An 18,170-nucleotide genomic window follows, 5' to 3' on the forward strand; every position below is an offset into this window, starting at 1 on the left:
CTCTTGGCGATCCAACGGCGCAACCCATAACGGAATGCCCAGGGTCACGAGGCCAACCACGCTTGCCCAACGCAGCGTAATGCGGTAACCTCGTATGGTTACTTCGTAGTCCACATTGGCCAATCGAACACCCAAATGACCCCTTCAAATACCATGGTTAACCGGACCATACCGGAATAAGGCAAGACCCGGATGTAATCTATTACCTCAGCGACCACGAGCGCCCAATGCCCCCCGATTCTCTGTCGCGGCCATCTCCTGATTGTTCCTTTATCTTTTTCCTTTTTGTCGTTCTGCCTGATCAAACGATTCGTTCGAATCCGATCTGTCGCGGCGCGCTGATTCGCCCCATCCCGCATCCCGCGTCCCGCCCCGTCGGTGCAAACATCCGACCCAGCATTTTTCCACCCCCCCAAGAGACGCGCCTGCTACGTGGCCGCCGTTGGCGCATCTCTTTTCTCTCCCGCAAAGGACCTCACTTGGTCGTCCGTCGCAACCGCCCGCCATGTCGCGATCTCTCCCGAAGAAGAACAACCCTCTGATCCTCGCTGATGCGGCGCCGCACTGTAAGTGTTATTTCGACGCGCGTGTAGTCGCGCGACCGCGCATGCAGCCCCCGAGTCCCGATCGTCGTTCACCGACCTCGACATCATCACCATCGCCGTCGCTAACCCATCTTGTTGTTTCTCGTGATAACAGATGACGAGCTTCTTGCGCGCCGCCGTCTTGGCAAGACCAACCTCTCCGTCAAGCCTGGTCAGATCGGCACCTCCAACGCAACCCAGCCCGAGAACCTGGGTCTGTTCGAGTATGCCCACCTCCGGGCCCCCCTCCCCAAGGACCTGAAGGGCTCCGAGATTTTCCCATCGCACTCCGCGCAACAGCACCCAGAGACCTACTTTCTGATGGTAAAACCCATCCCCGGCGATTCCGCCAAGCAGGCCGTGCAGACCAAGTGCTAATCATTGGTCGACGAAAATAGCGGCGAAGCAAGGATGGATTTGTGAGCGCGACTGGCATGTTCAAGATTGCATTCCCTTGGGCAAAGGCTGAGGAAGAGCGCACTGAAAGAGAATATTTGAAGTCTCGAGAGTACACGAGCCAGGACGAAATTGCTGGCAATGTGTGGATTTCCCCCCTGTTTGGTTCGTCTGTCCATCTCGCACAACTCTTCTGTCTACTGTCTACTCACAATGCTTCCAGCCCTTGAGCTTTCCAAGGAATACAAGATGTACGACTGGGTCCGCGCTTTGTTGGACCCCGCCGATATTGTGCAGAGCCCGACAAGTGCGAAGAAGCATATCACTCCTCCGCCAAAATTCGAGCTGCCCTCGGATGAACCCACTCCATCGCAGCAGCAACGCCGCAGCCGCCGGTCAGTCTCACCCAGTAAGAAGTCTACCTCCCCGCGCAAGTCCCGGCAAACTCGGCCCACCAAGGATGTTCTGAGCACCCCGTCCACAGCTGCAGCCAACAACAGCCTCCAAGAGGCTCTGGAGGTCACCGCCTCGGCTGTTGACGCAGAGTACACCAATGGTGTTCTCGAGACAGTCGAAGAGGTAGAAGTGAAGACGAGTGGCTCACCGGAGAAGAAGAAGGGCCGTAAGCCGAAGAAGGCCGCGGCTGAGGCCGAAGAAGAAAAGAAAGACGAGACGAAAGAAGATAATAAGGAGGACAAGAAGACCGAGAAGAAAAAGAAGGAGGCCAAGGAGAAGGAGACTGAGGTCGAAGTCACCGCCTTGGCCGATACGACAGACCCGGTGAAGACCACTCAGACTACTGTCTCGCTCGATATGCCCATCACTCTTCCAGAAGTCCCATCCGCCGCTGAAACGGAGGATATGATTGCCAAGGCCAAAGAAATGGTGGAAGACGCCATCAAGAACCAGCAGGCTGATGGTACCGCCGCCGGTTCTTCATCTGCCAAGGTCATCATGAAGCGCAAGGCTGTCGAGGATGATGATGAGGAGACCTCTGCTGAGGCTGCCCAACGAGCCAAGAAGGCGAAGGTTTTGGAGGACAAGCTTAAACGTGAGCGGGTGCGGAACCGTGCTCTATTTGGTGTTTCGGCTGCCTTTGCTCTTGCGTATGTATTTCATCTCCTTGAACTTGAAGTTTCATTGCTAACTTTATTCCTAGTGCTTCCATTCCTTACTTCTTCTAGATCAGCCTTTCAACTGAGCGGATGAGGCGCAACCCAACAACCCGAACTTGATAATATCCCTAAATTGGAGCCTTGGACATCATTGGATATCCTTCCACTTTTGAACCCCTCATCTTTTGTCGCCACTGGAAGCGCCGAAGTGCTGTTCCCAACCAGAGCAGTGTGTCATTCGTTCGCATCCTCGATGCTCCTATCTCAGCATGCACATGGCTCCCCTTGGATCCCTTCTCCTCGATTCCCCATTCCAATTTCCCTCTTGTCGTTATGATAAATATATTCCTCTTGGGCTAGTCCCCTGCCTGCCCTGTACTTGCCCCTGACACACCTCTTTCTAATATCTTGCCCTACATCTCTATGCACAAGACCGCCTCCGAGTGTACACTTGGATTCCCAAATCTCAAAGAGACATATCTTGAATTCATTCTCTCTGTCTCCTGCTGCGCCTTTGCCGTCCCCTGTTTCTCTCGATACCAAATACTCTGATTCCGTTTATGGTTTTCTGTCTTTTGCCTTGGGTGCGGTGTAGTGAAGAACGGTTAGCCCAGTGATAGCCAACCAAAAAACTTTACAAAGATGCATTTGTTGTTCTGATTGATACTGTAGAAGATTACAACATAAAAAGTATACAGAAAGCTCCAAGGCCTGCGTGCATTAGATATCCAAGTTAGGACAAAGCGGTGATGCAAACAGTCAAAACAGCAGCCGCCGCGGCGATCAGTTCATCAACTCGCCGCGTCTCTCCACATTTTCGCTAATTGATCTAAACCTGCCGTGTACTGCAAACTCAACTGTTGCAACTTTCTCTGATTTGACTCCTGATTTCCAAATGTCTCTCCCGGGCTTAGAGCTCACTCAGCCGTCGGAGGAGAGGCAGTTTGCTGTCGCCCCACCGTCGCAAATCGTCCTCTCCGCGGGCTCGGAGTGGAGGTTTGAGGTGGCATTTGGGCATATTGTACGAGTCAAGGTAAGTTAATACTGCCCAAAAGCCCAATTAAGAGCCATAGGATGCCCTTAAACGTGAATATGAGAATACAATTACTAACATAAGCTCCTTGCAGCTTCTCACTGGAACGGCCGAGCTCTTCGGCACCGAGCTCGCCGAGTCGCAAACATACACATTTACTGGCACCAAAGCGGCGATTTTCACATGGCACGGCTGCGAATTGGAGGTTAGTGCTGCTGACACTAAACCAACTACACTCGATGGTGCGACGCCAATCGTTGGCCACGGCGCGGGTGGCTGCCAGAGCGAGTACATCGCCGAGGAGACGCCCATGCTGGAATATTCCAACCTACACTTTGCGCTGGAAGCAATGCGGGAGGACTCACAGGAATCAGGAAAGGATGGGCCACGGGTTCTGCTTCTGGGCCCTGAAAACGCGGGAAAGACCAGCCTAGCCAAGATCCTGACGGCCTATGCGACCAAGGTCGGCCGACAACCGTTAGTTGTGAACGTGGACCCAACCGAGGGCATGCTCAGTGTGCCCGGCACGCTGACTGCCACTGCCTTCCGTACCATGCTGGATATCGAGGACGGATGGGGCAATAGCCCTATGTCAGGTCCAAGTCCGGTGCCTGTGAAGCTGCCGCTTGTCTACAGCTACCCATTGCCTAGCCCGCTTGACGCGGAGGGATCTGTCTACCGCCCCATTGTCTCGCGCCTGGCGCTTTCTGTGACTGGACGAATGGCGGAGGATGAGGATGCCCGCGAAACGGGGATTATCGTCGACACACCGGGTATCCTCAGTTCTGGCAAACCGGGCAGCCACGAGCTGATCAACCATATCGTGACCGAATTTGCCATCACAACGATCATTGTGCTGGGATCGGAGCGTCTCTATAGCTCCATGGTGAAGCAATATGACAACAAGCCCAGTACAAGTGCTACCGCTGTCGCATTCGACGAGCGTGTGTCTGTCGTGAAACTATCCAAGTCCGGTGGCTGTGTCGATCGCGACGCAGCCTTCCTCAAAGCGACCCGCGAATCCCAGATCAGATCCTATTTCTTCGGTAATCCGATCCCTTCTACTGCCAGTGCAGCGCTCTCCCTCTCTGCCTCCTCCACATCTGCCGTTACTTTGTCCCCACATGCCCAACAGCTGGACTTCGCCTCCCTCCCCGTCTACAACTACACTGTCACCTCAACCGAAGACGAGGATGAAGACGAATACGACCCCTCCCAGCTCGCCACTGGCGATTCATTCCTCCCTGGCGGCGGAGCGGACGATTTCACTACCCAGCCTGCACAAGAACCAGATCGTGCTGCACCACTCCCAGGCATCGTCGGCCTCTCTGCAGACACGTCTATCTCTGCATCCGCCACCCAATCACTCTCTAGCAATGTCCCGTTAAAGAAGGTCCTCCCGCCGGCCCCCTCTTCTCTCGCAAACACCCTCCTCGCCATAACCCACGCCCCAGCAACTGCCTCACCGGCTGAAGTTCGCGACGCTAGTATCATGGGATTCCTCTATGTGGCCGAGGTCGATGCAGACAAAGGCAAGATTCGCGTGCTTGCACCGGTTGGTGGGAGAATGCCCCCGCGCGCCTTAATCTGGGCCAAGCGCTGGCCTGGCGAAGTCGTCGGGCTGGTGGGTTGAGATTTCTTCCGAGTAGAACTGCTTCGATTCGCATTTGGATTGTGCATTAGCTGGATATGGGACTTGACTCTGAAAGCATTGGTGTTTCTGCGGGATTTTTGTTGGGATTGATTATTGTGATCTAGGACTCCGTTCTTTGAGACTGGGCCTGCATATGTATGGTGTATGTTTGTTGTACCTTGCTGGTAGATACATGTAAATCGAGAACCCGTGGACTGCTGCTTCGCGATTATATCAGCTGTCGCCGCGTCAACCTTCAGAGCCATGTGACTGCTTGACCGCCCGCTCCAGGTCACCTTCTCCCCTTTATGGACTTTGTAGAGTATTGCTCTTCATCCTGCCAGAGTGCAGTCCAGTGAGAATGCTACGTCTGACGCGTCGGCTCTTTACACAATCTCTGTTTCGGCGTCCCGCATCGCCACCTTGGCAGTTTTCTCAATCCAGTATCCGTCTCGACTCTATCGAAAAGCTCGAGGAGGAGACACTGCCATGGTACTCGCAAGATCACTTTTTCCCAGTAAAAATTGGTGATATATTTCGTTCGAGGTATCAAGTGATTGGAAAGTTGGGTTACGGGGGGTATTCTACAGTGTGGCTTTGCAGAGATCTACAGTAAGTCTCAGGGCCAGGTTAAGTATAAAGACTAAATGGTATTAGGCAGCATGTCTATGTCACATTGAAAATGTATGAACGCGATTCCGCTCATGGAAGAAGAGAAACACAGGTCTACAAGTACCTTAGAACTGTCAAAGTGCTACTCTCATCCGTACAGCACTAGATGACTTTCAAATCAGTTCTGCCGATGGTTCCCACTCCTATCAATGCCTTGTTCATCCTCCTTTGGCCATGAGTCTATTCAAGCTTCGGAACCAGATCAAAGAGAAGGTTCTTCCTGATTATTTACTCAAGCCGGCTCTGATTCATATTCTTCTTGCCCTGGATTTCCTACACACGGAAGCTCACGTCATTCACACTGGTAGAATACCCCTACTACTCTTCAAACTTCAATACTCATTTATCATAGATATACAAGAAAAGAATATTATGCTCCGTGTTGAGGATGAGTCAATCCTTGTCGATTTTGAGGAAGCCGAGAAATCCACTCCAAGTCCGCGGAAAATGATTGGGGACCGGGTGATCTATTCTTCTCGAAAACTCGGAATTCCCAAGATACATGGCCGTCCTATACTATCTGACTTTGGTGAGGCTCGTTTTGCGTCGAGTGTAGGTCCCCATTGGGAGGATATACAGCCGTTGATCTATCGAGCTCCGGAAGTGCTATTGCAGATGCCCTGGGATCAGAAAATTGATATCTGGAATCTCGGAGTCCTAGTATATATAGTATAGATTTTAGATCCAAGTCTCTGTCTTCTAATACTAATTATTTCTATAGGCCTAGGACCTTTTCGAAGAGGGACACCTATTTTATACCCGAGATTCGAATAAGAACGATTCGGACTGTCATCACCTTACTGAGATAATAGCGCTTCTTAGGCTACCACCGAACGAGATGCTTCGAAAGAGCGAGTATACAAGCAAATTCTTTAATAGTGACGGTAAAATTCCTCAATCCAATCTCTTCTTCTTCCTTTTGTTGTATTTGCGCTGCTGATTAGTGAAACCAGGTAACTGGAGAGGTGCCACTGGAATCCCCTCTATATCTTTAGAGAAACTAGAGGGGAATCTGCAAGGCGCATCACAGGAACTTTTTCTGTGCTTCATGCGCAAAATGCTTCGGTGGCGACCAGAAGCTCGAGCCTCCGCGAGGGAGTTGCTATCAGATCCTTGGTTAAGGTCATCGTAGGTTGAAATGGCTCCCAATTTGGCAGCTCCTGCGGTCTATGGGTTTAAGCTCTATATCGTTGAGGTCGACCGGTAGCACCTCTTGTGTATCGCTTGGATCGTCATGAGAACGATGGGACCGAGAACCTCCAGGACACTGATCAGCTCCATACAGGGTCAAGATTTATATTGAGCTCAGGAGGTATACCTGATCTCGGCATATTTGAAATTCGGATTCTGCCGCATCTAGCAGCAATTAAAGGATGATATCGTATACCGACCTACTTACAGCTTGTTCCTGTTGCTGGGGAACTTGGCCCATGGGACCATGCCACGAAGGAGGAATGCCACTCAATGTTGTTTTATAAATCAGTTGATAGAGCCGTTGTGCTATTTATGTGCTTGAACATCACGAGGAGAGCGCTAACACGTAGATGCGTGAAAGTCAAGGAGAAGGAGAATATACGACCGATTCTCGATTGAAGCAGAGAGGCTGAGGCTGAGTATATAGGACGCGTTCGGCTCTTGAGCAGACCGTTGGGCAGAGGTATCAGGTCTAATTATAGCCACGCCTGGCCCCGGAGAGTCTTGACTCTCTAGCCGCCCTGGGGCCGCTTCTGGTGTTGGAAGCGGTCATTTTCGGCGTTTCATCAGTCCTCAGATTCTATATGTAAACGCTTAGGCAGAAGCATAACATGATATTCATTGAAAGTTTCAATTCTACATGCCTACTCTCGGAAGAATATCGAAAATTTGGATCCCAGAGATTCGGGGAGAAAAGCCAAAGATGTTACAACGCTATGCTACCCTATGCTAATGCTATGCTATGCCAGAAGGAAACCATTGTACAAAATTGTAACAAAACCACCAGGGTTGTACATGAGTCACAATCTCAAAACCTCGCCACCTCATATCTCAATGACCATGATCCGCAGTAGCAGCAGGAGAAGACCGAATTTCTCACTCAAACCTCCTCCACTCCTCAATAGCCTTCCTCATCTCCACCTCACAATCATACCCTCTCCCCTCAGCAACGAGCAACTCTTCCCTCCGATCCTTGAAGCGGCGCTCCGCCTCAAACCGGCGCAAAGCCATAGACTTCAACATCGGGAAATCACCCTTGGTCACCGCATCCCGGAACCGAGCCCGAACACGCGCAGAGTATAACTGGCAGCTTGCCTCGCGGCAGCGATTCGGCCCGTCACCAGGCAGCAGACGCATGGATGGCGAGAACATGCGCGCGATGGGGTGCTGCGCCTTGGCCAGCGGCCAGACAACTTCATCGTAGCAGTCCTCGCATACGCTGAACTCCGGCAGCGCTGGGATATAGTGCCAGGTGCTCATGGTGGGCCTGTCGCGGCGGCAGTCGCGGAGCACGACCTTGCGCCGGGCATATGCTAGGAACTCGCGTAAGTCGGGGCGGCGCGCGGGATCTGCTGCTGCGCGGATGGCGGCGCGGTCGAGGAGATCGATGAAATGGATGAAGCGCGGGCTGTTGGTGACAAAGTCGCAGACGCGTTCTTTGGGCTCCGCGCTTGCTTGGAAGGTGTCGCGGTGGGAGGGCATGAGGATGCGCACGTTGCGGGCGCAGGCGCCGCAGATTTGGAAACGTGGGAGATAAAGGCCTGTGTCTGGGTCGACGGCCCGGTGCCAGGTTTGGTCAGTGACGATGCGGCCTGGGCAGGGGCGGGCTCCTGGCGGTGGGCGGGTCATCTGGTAAAGAATCTCAAGGCTGTCATGTTTCTTTTTGATCATCTGGGCCCAAGCGAGACGGGTCCATGGATTCGCGAAGGCGCAGCGGGTTTTCTGGGTCGAGGGCTTGGGCAGGCTTGGGATGAAGAAGTCGCGGAATCGGGAGTGAGCAATCTGGCCCATGCAAGATGGGCAGATATCCAGGTGTGTGAGCCCTTTTAGTGTGTACCAGTCTGTGTAGCCTGCTGTCGGGATTGAGCGTGGGCACGGGGCATCGCATAACCCTGCACCCTTAGAGGGTCGTTGGATTGTGCCTGAGTTTCCCGAAGATGCAGCCTGGGACTGGCTAGGCTTTTGCGGTAGATCATCCTCGAATTTCACTGAGCCCCGCTGGCGTCGAGACTTGCTTGAACTAGCTTGAGCCTCATCGGACGAGTTGGACCGGACGGAGGTGCGATTCTTGGATGTCGACCGAGACGGGGGTGGCTGTGTAGGTGCAGCTGAGGCCATTGATGTTGCTCTAGGCCTTCCAGCGGATGGTCGTTCGTGGGACCGGTAGCTTGGCGTACGATGAAGCTCGTGGGACGAAGGAACAGGTGCAGAGTCTGTAGTCCAACCATCTACGGTTGTTTTGATAGACTTCGCCTTGGGAGCAGTTGTACGTGCCTCGGTGTCGGAATGTGAGCCCGAGTCGCGGAGCGCTTGTCGCAATCGCAACTTCTCTTCTATTCTCTCCGCAAGTGTAGGAGCGCCTGCAGGCTTTTCAAGTGGCGGCTTCTCTGGTGCAGTAGATGCACGCCCCGGCGTATACTGAGAGGAGCTTCTGCTTCGTGTGGTGGCTGAATCCGAGACGTATCCAGAGCTGTGGACAGGTCGTCCGGGGCCGGGCGCTGGTCGCATTTTTGAGGGCGCGTATCGCGCACTGTTGGACCGACCGAGGGGCACTTTAGGAACAGACAGATGGGATGTCTCATGTACAGGACCATGAGAAGCAGTACGACCAGCACTCGGGCCCCGGGAACTGCTTGGAGTGATATAGACCGGACCCTCGCCTCTCATGGGCTTGCCATCTCGTGAATAAGATGATAGACGAGATTGTCCGGGGTCCTTCAGCTCCCGGCTGGGTTGCTGCTGGTGAACTTGAGTCGGTGGATGATTTCGAGACTTGCTCGAAGCTGACGATGGTGGCCCCCTGGAGGAACTCGTAGAGCGACTAGTCGTTTGAGACCCAGAGGCTGTACGTGCCAAGGGTTCTGAAACAGCTGGAGGGGTTCTGCGTCCAGTGCTGTCGTCAGAGGAGACATTGTCCAAGCCGGGCACGTTGGAGACACTCGGTGGGGAGGTCGAAACAGGAGGCGGGGAATCCAGAGTCACGATGACCGGGTACTGGTCAACAGTACCTCTCGTACGGGCACCTTCAACCCCCGGGGTTTCTCCCAGCTTGGAAAGACCGTGCAGTTCTCGAGCGAGTGAGGCGGGCTCCTCCTCCACGCATGGTGCCGGGGGCCATCGGAAACGCACGCTGCGAGAATACGGCATGATGGTTTTGTAAGGTCTTGGTCATACACCGAAGGTATGATCGAGGCTCGGAATGTGTTAACCTGCTGCAATGTTGTATTGTGGTGAAGCTTCTCGGGGAGAATTGTTCATAGTCTTGGGTGGCAAGGAAGTTGGGTAGGAAGGAGTTTAAAAAGCTGTCGCTTTACAATGAGCCTCAGGTTTGGAATGAGAAAAAAAAAATTTCGTTTCGATCAGAGTCAACAAAGATACTTTCGCCCAGGAGTGCGGTTGTGTCCGGGTTGACCAGGGTATATAAGCGTCGGTCAATCGGGCATCACCCCGGGCCAACAGACTCTGATAGGGCCGCCATAGCGATTGGGCAAAGGTGGACGAATCACCAGGAATAGCATCAGGCTGAAGAACAACAACCTCGAGTGAGCCTGCCCTTGAGACACCGCAGAACCGGGGCTTGAGTTGAGGGGACACGCCACGCAAAAGCATGTCGGACATGCTGGACTGTTCTTTGTCATGTCATTGGGCACAAAGGCGGGCGTTGCTTCCCCTGTGTTTCAGGCGTGCTTTTTGATAGCCCAACATGAATGGCGATCAAAGGACAGCGCGATCGCGATATGTTGTAAAAATAAGCAACGGATGCCCCTGGGCGCTGATGGTGTCTGGACATGTCGCGCTGTCTGCTCCGTCAGAGACGGTGGGTGGACCTGGTCGTGTGTCAAGGGCGACGCTACGAGGCGATCCTGGGATTAGTCCGTCCTTGTGCTCAGGCTGGCTCCTTGAGCGCATGCATGAGCATGCAGCAAGAGCGCCACTTTTTCCTGGGACGACAGGAGGTGAAGGGATTTTCTGGAAGTACCCGTGGCACACGACCGTCCGGAGCATCACAGCCCCCTTGGCTTGAGCAGTCTGCGGGCCTCTACCGTGGTAGGTAACTAGGCACATTCCCGAGGACATCTGATTGCTATAATCGGGACAGACTCTAATCCGAGGTGGCAGCGCGGGCCCGTTGTTCATGCTGACAGCGAATCCAGCCACGATGGCGTGGCGCATGACAGGGTCTCCTGTTTGGGAGAGCAGTCAGCCGTTGCGATGGTTGGTGATCTGTCGCAGGCAATGGCAAGGAGAAGCGCTGTTCGATCCAGCGCGCGGCAGTGGAAACTTCGATGAAGCATGTCTCGCCATGCGCCGTGCGGCTCCATCATCGGGGATGATCCGGTGGTTCTGCAGCACCCGGGATAACGTCAATGTCCCCACACCGGGATGCTCCCACCTCCCCTCGGTACTTCATCCGTAAGGACTGCGACCGGCGTGAGCATTGTTGAGTGCAGTATCCAGGGCCACGGACGGGCGTGGATCATAGGCAAAGTTGGCCACAGCGACGGAGTCCCAAAAGTGAAAGAGAAGAATCGAAATTCCGCCGTCGGAGAATGCGGGGGACGCGATGACAAATGAAGCTGTTGATGCAATCTACTTAATCGACGCCATCCTCTCCCCCCACTCCCCGCCAATGTCTCTCTCGTCGTTCTCTGCTCTTCCCTCTCTCTCGCTTCTTCGTCGAAGTAGCACTCGCCTTGCCGCAATTCGCAGTCATATCCCTCCAATCCCCGCGTATCGCCCGTTCTCTCCTATCCGCACCATGTCCACCCCTACCACCATGAAGGCCGTCGTGGTCGAGCAGACTGGTGGCCCCGAGGTCTTGCAGTTCCAGACCTCATACCCGGTTCCGAAGCCACAGGAAGGCCAATTGCTGGTGCGGAACAACATCTCCGGTGTGAACTACATCGACACATACTTCCGCACCGGTCTATACGCTTCACCTAAGCCCGAAGTGCTCGGCCGCGAGGGCGCCGGCACTATCGTAGCGATTGGTCCCAACACTGCCGGCTTCCAGGTTGGAGATCGAGTTGCCTGGCTAGGCAATGGCGGATACGCCGAGTACACGGCCGCCCCGGCCGCGAAGACCGTCAAGATTCCCGAGGGCGTGAGCGATGAGGATGTCATGGCCTCGTTCCTCAGTGGGATGACTGTTCTGTCGTTCGCGAAGGAGACCTACCCAGTACAGAAGGGCGATTGGGTGCTCCTACACGCTGCAGCTGGTGGAGCTGGCTTCCTCATGACGCAGATCTTGAAGACCATCGGCGCGAAGGTCATCGGCACCGCAGGCGGCGCGGAGAAGTGTGCGCTGGTCAAGAGCCTGGGGGCCGACGTGGTTATCGACTACCGCAGCGAAGAGGGCAAGGACTGGGTGAAGCTTGTGAAGGAGGCTACTGGCGGTCGCGGCGTCGACGTTGTCTACGACTCTGTTGGCAAGGATACTTGGGAAGGCAGTCTGGAGGCCGTTAAGCGCAAGGGCACCATCGTCTGGTTTGGCAATGCCAGTGGACCTGTCCCTCCCATTGCCCTCCCGTAAGCTCTTAATTGCGTCTCTGAAAAAGAAATCGTTCAGGACTAACAAACTCAAACAGCAAACTCTCGCCCAAGTGCGTCAAGATTGCCCGCCCGACTCTCTTTGGCTACATCGAGACTAGAGAAGAGTTTGAATTCTACACCAGCGAGCTGTTCAGCCTGCTCAAGTCGGGTCAGCTGAAGACGAAGATTCACAAGATTTACCCCCTGGAGGATATCGCTCAGGTTCACAAGGTAAGTGACAGACCGCGTCTCTCTGCGTGGATCTTGATACTAACCCGCGTTTGCAGGACCTGGAGGGTCGTAAGACGATGGGCAAACCTCTTCTGAAGCCCTGAATCTGTCAGCGTAGATACGACATAAGTAAATACATGAATTGGGACTGCATGGTTTCCCCTTACCCGATTCAAGGACTACAATGATACTTATTCTAGGAATGACAAGAATGATCTGTTTTTGTTCTACCTAAGTAATGATGTGGTTGGAAAATTGCCGAGGCCACCTTTCCCTTGAGTCGAGTTATTGCAAGAGACAATGAGTGAATGTGCAGAAGCTCTCGTAGACTACTCTTCATCGTCGGAGCCCTCGTCCATCCCTTTCTTCGAACCTTTCTCATCCTTCTTGACATCATGGCCCGTAGCCTCGAGCGCATCCTTGACGGCGCCGTGAACTCCAGCTTGGAGCACAGTTTCAGGCTCGTTCGCTTTGGGAGCCTCGATGGTTCTTGGATGCCTCCATCCGAGCATCATATCATTGGCGAGCACCATGTAGAAGGATGGATAGGCCGTGATGATCTCATCGAAGAAAAACACATCGCAGTTGAGCTTCCAAACGGAGGTGATGACTTTCAATCCAGGATAGCAGTGTTCAAGGAGGTCCATTTCAACCAGGAATTCAAGCTCATACTCAGGGGCCTTGCCGTGGGCCCATTCCCAGCGTTCCTCGGCACTCATGTCAATATCTGGCTTGGCCGGGTCACGGAACGATCTTGCTTTGATCTTGCCCACGGGCTTCAACTGCGGAGCGAATTCGTGGTAGAAGTCGCGCGCACTTGGGTCGACCTCTGTGACGCTGACGACTTCGAAGCCATCAATGTCCAGTAGCTTTTTAGCAGCAACAGCGTTCTGGTTAACAAGCCCCTGGAACCGAGAAGCGTTCTCATACGGGCAGGCGGCTGCAATTGCAAACTTGATCACCTCCCGGGCAGAGTCGAGACTGAGCGGGTCGTGACCTTGAGAGGCCTTCGGTAGCCAGCCCTCATCAAATCCCCCGGATATGAAAAAGTACCCGCCAAAATGCATTGAACAAGCCTTGTTGAAGGCACCAGGGCCCCTGCTCACAAGCTCCAGGTTCTTGCACAGCTCTTTCTGGGCAAGATCACAGGTCTTACGGGCCCGCTCAATGTCGTCCTGGTACTCCGGGCAGACTTCATGGAAGAGTAGGTAGGTGTAGAAGTTTTTGATCGTGACGGTTCCAAGCTTGATATCATCCTCGTTATCCGGGTTGAAGTACCGCACAAAGTAAGAGCCCCTGACAATCATTAGCGATATTGAACGTATAACAGTTCTTTTGCACTTACAAGAATCCACGGGCGACTTTGTCGAAATTGACCTCCAGCCCCTCAATCTCCTTTGCGAGTGCTGTTTGACAGCGCGCCTTCATGGCTTCCTCTTCGTCCATGTCTTTCAATTCTTGGGGACTCACACCAGTCCCGAAGTTGGGGCCCACGGTGATGCCACCGTACTGCAAGTACTTGTGGAAGACATTGCGCCTATTGGGCTCAATGCGACGCTTCTGTTGGAAACGCATGAGAGCCTCTTCAATTCGACTGCCGCAAGGTTAACATCAGTATGCATAGATGATCCATTGAAAGTCTTACTCCAAGAATGGCCGATCCCTGAGGTCCACTGTTAGTCTGCTTCCAGAACAATCTGACAAATTTACTTCACATACAGCGAATAGACGTCACGTATCTCATTGTACTCTTTTGGCGTGATAGGCCCATCGGCATTGTACTCCTCAAACCCTGTGGGCTTGCCCTGTTGGAATTGATCAAGTCAGTTTTGAGGTAGCCACTCGTGGTGTCCATATTTACCGCTCCTCGCTTGCTCTTGGGCCGCTTGTGCTTGCGCTTTTTGAATCCCACCTGTGTCATGGCCTGGCCCAGCGTGACCGACACATTGTCCTCGACCTCATTTCGCACGACACCAGGCCGGAGTTTGGGGTTTTCCTCATGATCATCCTCCATCTGAACGGTCTTGGTTGGGGCCGTAGAGCCCCGAGGGCCCGATACATGAGGCTGCTCCAGCTGAGGTGTCTTTCCCATGCGAATGGGAAGATCACCAGAGATAGTGGATTTGGACGGAGGCGGCGTCTCCATGGTGCTGTTGCAGGTGATGGATGATGAGGGAGGAAATGTGATCAAGGTCAGGGAGAGAGAAAAAGGGAAAAGAACTAGTCAGATAAAGAAGATAAAGAAAGGAGAAACAGGAAGTCGCTATGGGGTGAGGATCCAAAAGCAGAAGGTGAATGGGCAGGTTTCTTGTCTCTCAATTGAGCAGTCTAAGGCAAAGAGAACATTGTTGGTGGCCAGGATAACGTAGTGTGAAATAAGAGTAATTGACATAAATAAACCACTCAAGCAAGTAATCAGCTTTGAATCACAACTGGCTATCTGATGCTTTTCCGGAAGTCTACAGAACACGGAGTATATATGTAGTCTGGAAAAGTGCAATGACGGATGGCCCCTGCACTCGTTTCACCTCCCGCCATGGACACCCCGAAGCTCATCTGCCACCGTTTAGTGCATGCTTGCTTTTTTCTGTGTGTGCTCTAGCTATCGAGCGCTCAGCTGTTGCTCATCGTGTCGACGATTTGCTGGTTGAGTCATCCGGCATGCAGTGAAAAGACACCCGCGCTTCCCCACGATTCTTCCATCAACATGCCCTCCTCCAGACCAGACAGTCGCAAGACCCCACAACTCGGGAGTGATGACTTGGTGCCCTTTGATCATGTCGCTGCAGGACAGTAAGTGTCTCCTTGGGCTGAATTTGGGGGCCCACGCGCGACCACTTGCGGCGCGACTGAGGTGATTGCGAACGCGCGGGGCGGCCATCCCCAACATGAACCAACCATGACCTAGCCTCTGTTCGATGAAGTCGACTGACTCGCCTGGTACTCTTCTTTAGCGACGGTGTCCGCTGCACCCCCTCCGGCTCGCTGATCGCCAAACCCTGCACCCAGCAGGAGGTGGAGTTCTACGAGTCCAGCGCCTTCCATCCCGCCTTCCAGGAATTCATGCCTCTGTTCATCGGTTCACTCTCTTCAGCAGAGCAGCAACAACCGCTGGCGATTGCTGCCGCTCAGGAATCTGGCGCTGCATTCCTCCCTGCCTCTGGAGCTGCACCTGCACCACCCGCTCCCGCCCAGACAGCTGAGCCTGCTTCACACACCGGTACTGTACCGCACAATGGAGAAGATGCCCCAAGGACAGAAGAGCCCTGGGTCCCGTCAGGCGGCAAGAAGCTGGAGACTGGGTTGTCCATTGTATTGGAGAATGTTGCAGCAGGGTTTCGGCGGCCAAACGTGCTGGACGTGAAGCTCGGGGCACGACTGTGGGCTGATGATGCGCCTCCTGCTAAACGCTCCAAATTAGATGCTGTATCCAAAGAGACAACCAGCTCTAGCTTGGGGTATCGCATTGCGGGGATGAAGGTCTGGACGGGTGAGAATGGCGAAGCCGATGAAGGCACCAGGACCAACCCATATGCAACCAAGCATGAAGGCGCCGAAGGTGCAAAGGGAGAAGTTATTGAGAAGGCCGGGTATCGGCGTTATGATAAGTGGTACGGGCGTTCCTTTAATGATCAGAACGTCAAACAAGGGTTTGAGACTTTCCTCGCCGGCGCCAAAGCCGGCAAGGTGGATCGCTCGAAGCTGGTGGCTCAGCGGCTTGCCGAGGAGTTACGAAATGTGCAGCAAGTCCTCGAGTCCGAGGAGAGCCGTATGTATTCGTCAAGCGTGCTGGTCGTCTACGAAGGCGACCCCGACGCGATGGAACACGCCTTGGAAGAGGAGAAGAAGGTCCCGGAGCAGGGCGATCACGCCGTTGATGAAGACGACGATGAAGAAGAGACCGGGTTCCAAATTAACGAGGATGCATTGGAACTGGTGGATGTTAACCTTGGGGAAGGAATGCCCCAAAAAGCTATCAATATCAGCATCGACCCTCAGATGGGGCAATTACCAGACCTGGGCGATGACGACGAAGAGGAGGAGACGCCCAAAGTCCACGATCTTCGGCTGATTGACTTTGCACACGCAAAATGGACACCAGGAGAAGGCCCCGATACGAATGTCCTGCATGGAATTCGTAGCCTGATCAAGGTCTTCGAGGAGCTCGCCGAGTGAGCGCCTGTACAGATACACCATGTGTTGGAGCTGGTTGCTGGCAACCAATAGGTGCATACGGAGCATAGTTCATGTTATGGTGATTTAGTATGGCGTCGTTTACATCCATGAGTTAAATAACCAGTCTTGCCGCTTCCTTTTAATGATGAATGTTGCAATCTATCCTTCATTCGTACTTCCATGAAATGGTGACTGCCTACCTTGACGGGAGAGACGACGGTGCCAGTTCAGGCCAGTGTAGCCTCAGATCGCAGAAATCCGGTAACCGTGACTCGAGCCCTACGTCCTCCGAGCTCTCAACATCAGGAGAGATACCCAGCGCCTGGAGGGGGAACAACCAGAAGCGAGATATATCAACACAGAGTCCTTATCTAGGCAGCCTTCCAGGGCTATATATGTCGACTGGCATAAGTCACTATATCCGCCCTGAAAGGTCTCAAGCTTGTATCTAGGGGATTAAGGTTCATATACCAGTCCTCATGTATCCATTCTAATCCAGAGTATTCATATCGGGCAGTGTACTCGTTCAATTGATTTTAATGTTCAGGAGACCCCAGCATGGCACGAATGGGAGACTCAGTATGTTGAAAATCAATCGAAATGAGAATTTAGGAGCACTTAATTTAATGTGATTGGCTCTTGGTCAACAACCCACTCTAGGAACTGGATCAAATGCTGTAAAAAAAAGCTGAATTAACAAGTAAGTTTTGAAAGGCAACTGCAGAGAGAAAGCAAAATGATATTAATGATCAATTCACAGCTCCAGCGCTGGCGCCGGCGGTATAGATCAGCTGACATAATCCACCGAGTCTTTCGGGCAAGTTTCAACTTCTCCGGATTGAAGCTTCTTGTTTGCAAGCCACCATGTTTCCCACGCGCGCCCTGCTAGGCCGGTCGGTCTGGAAAGGTAAGATTGCTGCTCTTCAAAGTTTTGAATTCGACAATCAAGGGAAATTTCGCCACTAACTCACGCGTCCAGGCCCAAACATTGTCCCGTACGTGAATCTCGTCTTCAATCCATGTGCAATCCATCCCCTCCGCTCCTCATTGGAAAGGCAGAAACAATGCTGGAAGAAATTGAACAACCTCCCTAACCTTTTACTTTCTAGTCTTCCTCTGCCGCGCACTCTCCCCCCTCCACCAAACACCCCTCCGATCCGCACGCAGAAGCGTAGCGCAACCATCCTGCCTAACTTTGTGGGCCTACGCTTCGCTATTCACAATGGCAAGACCTACCAAGAAGTTCAGATTACGGAGGAGATGGTTGGTCGGAAACTCGGGGAATATGTTGCGTACGTTGCTGTCTTCTCCTAGCCGGACTTCAAGATTTGCCGACACAGGTCTCTTTTCTCACAATGGCGCACTAACTGGAGTTTCATGACAGGACTCGCAAGCGCTTCACATATAAGCAGTCCAAGAACAAATAGTCGAAACGCATGACTGTTCATTGTTCGGAGTGGAGGTATTACCTCTTCAGTCCAGCAAATACCTGGACTTGTGCTATCGCATTCACTTTCTGACTGCGGGCTCTCCTAATTCTGCTCTGATGAAAGTAAGAATTTGGTGTCCGTTGGAACATATTCAAGGATACTTTCGGGAATCGC

The 18,170-nt window shown here is 53.1% G+C and overlaps 9 protein-coding genes across 9 annotated transcripts; 7 read left to right on the plus strand and 2 right to left on the minus strand.

Annotated features, from left to right (window-relative positions):
* Positions 1-505: 505 nt before the first annotated feature.
* N7459_003041 (KilA-N domain-containing protein) lies at positions 506-2,164 on the plus strand (the record flags this gene model as incomplete). The annotated part of the gene is made up of 5 exons (XM_056942225.1): positions 506-566; positions 700-908; positions 983-1,145; positions 1,204-2,086; positions 2,140-2,164. The coding sequence occupies 5 exons, from the start codon at positions 506-508 to the stop codon at positions 2,162-2,164; spliced, it is 1,341 nt and encodes a 446-aa protein (XP_056802108.1).
* An 826-nt stretch (positions 2,165-2,990) lies between these two features.
* On the plus strand, positions 2,991-4,761 carry N7459_003042 (cleavage polyadenylation factor subunit CLP1; the record flags this gene model as incomplete). Its single annotated transcript, XM_056942226.1, has 2 exons — positions 2,991-3,128; positions 3,223-4,761. 2 exons carry the CDS (start codon positions 2,991-2,993, stop codon positions 4,759-4,761), a joined length of 1,677 nt encoding a protein of 558 aa, XP_056802109.1.
* Positions 4,762-5,122: 361 nt separating this feature from the next.
* Positions 5,123-5,539, plus strand: N7459_003043 (protein kinase; the record flags this gene model as incomplete). The annotated part of the gene is made up of 2 exons (XM_056942227.1): positions 5,123-5,373; positions 5,419-5,539. 2 exons carry the CDS (start codon positions 5,123-5,125, stop codon positions 5,537-5,539), a joined length of 372 nt encoding a protein of 123 aa, XP_056802110.1.
* Positions 5,540-5,607: 68 nt separating this feature from the next.
* On the plus strand, positions 5,608-6,565 carry N7459_003044 (serine/threonine protein kinase; the record flags this gene model as incomplete). The annotated part of the gene is made up of 3 exons (XM_056942228.1): positions 5,608-6,093; positions 6,161-6,317; positions 6,387-6,565. The coding sequence occupies 3 exons, from the start codon at positions 5,608-5,610 to the stop codon at positions 6,563-6,565; spliced, it is 822 nt and encodes a 273-aa protein (XP_056802111.1).
* A 938-nt stretch (positions 6,566-7,503) lies between these two features.
* N7459_003045 (uncharacterized protein) lies at positions 7,504-9,774 on the minus strand (the record flags this gene model as incomplete). Its single annotated transcript, XM_056942229.1, has 1 exon — positions 7,504-9,774. One exon carries the CDS (start codon positions 9,772-9,774, stop codon positions 7,504-7,506), a length of 2,271 nt encoding a protein of 756 aa, XP_056802112.1.
* A 1,612-nt stretch (positions 9,775-11,386) lies between these two features.
* Positions 11,387-12,494, plus strand: N7459_003046 (quinone oxidoreductase family protein; the record flags this gene model as incomplete). Its single annotated transcript, XM_056942230.1, has 3 exons — positions 11,387-12,156; positions 12,216-12,390; positions 12,447-12,494. The coding sequence occupies 3 exons, from the start codon at positions 11,387-11,389 to the stop codon at positions 12,492-12,494; spliced, it is 993 nt and encodes a 330-aa protein (XP_056802113.1).
* Positions 12,495-12,719: 225 nt separating this feature from the next.
* On the minus strand, positions 12,720-14,536 carry N7459_003047 (uncharacterized protein; the record flags this gene model as incomplete). The annotated part of the gene is made up of 5 exons (XM_056942231.1): positions 12,720-13,686; positions 13,736-13,984; positions 14,036-14,053; positions 14,110-14,195; positions 14,252-14,536. The coding sequence occupies 5 exons, from the start codon at positions 14,534-14,536 to the stop codon at positions 12,720-12,722; spliced, it is 1,605 nt and encodes a 534-aa protein (XP_056802114.1).
* Positions 14,537-15,097: 561 nt separating this feature from the next.
* On the plus strand, positions 15,098-16,566 carry N7459_003048 (inositol polyphosphate multikinase; the record flags this gene model as incomplete). Its single annotated transcript, XM_056942232.1, has 2 exons — positions 15,098-15,183; positions 15,345-16,566. The coding sequence occupies 2 exons, from the start codon at positions 15,098-15,100 to the stop codon at positions 16,564-16,566; spliced, it is 1,308 nt and encodes a 435-aa protein (XP_056802115.1).
* Positions 16,567-17,430: 864 nt separating this feature from the next.
* On the plus strand, positions 17,431-17,880 carry N7459_003049 (mitochondrial 37S ribosomal protein uS19m; the record flags this gene model as incomplete). The annotated part of the gene is made up of 3 exons (XM_056942233.1): positions 17,431-17,473; positions 17,546-17,561; positions 17,676-17,880. The coding sequence occupies 3 exons, from the start codon at positions 17,431-17,433 to the stop codon at positions 17,878-17,880; spliced, it is 264 nt and encodes an 87-aa protein (XP_056802116.1).
* Positions 17,881-18,170: the final 290 nt, after the last annotated feature.

The sequence above is a fragment of the Penicillium hispanicum genome (genome assembly GCF_028827665.1).
Source record: "Penicillium hispanicum strain IBT 35686 chromosome Unknown utg000003l_segment0_segment0, whole genome shotgun sequence".
Taxonomy (NCBI): domain Eukaryota; kingdom Fungi; phylum Ascomycota; class Eurotiomycetes; order Eurotiales; family Aspergillaceae; genus Penicillium; species Penicillium hispanicum.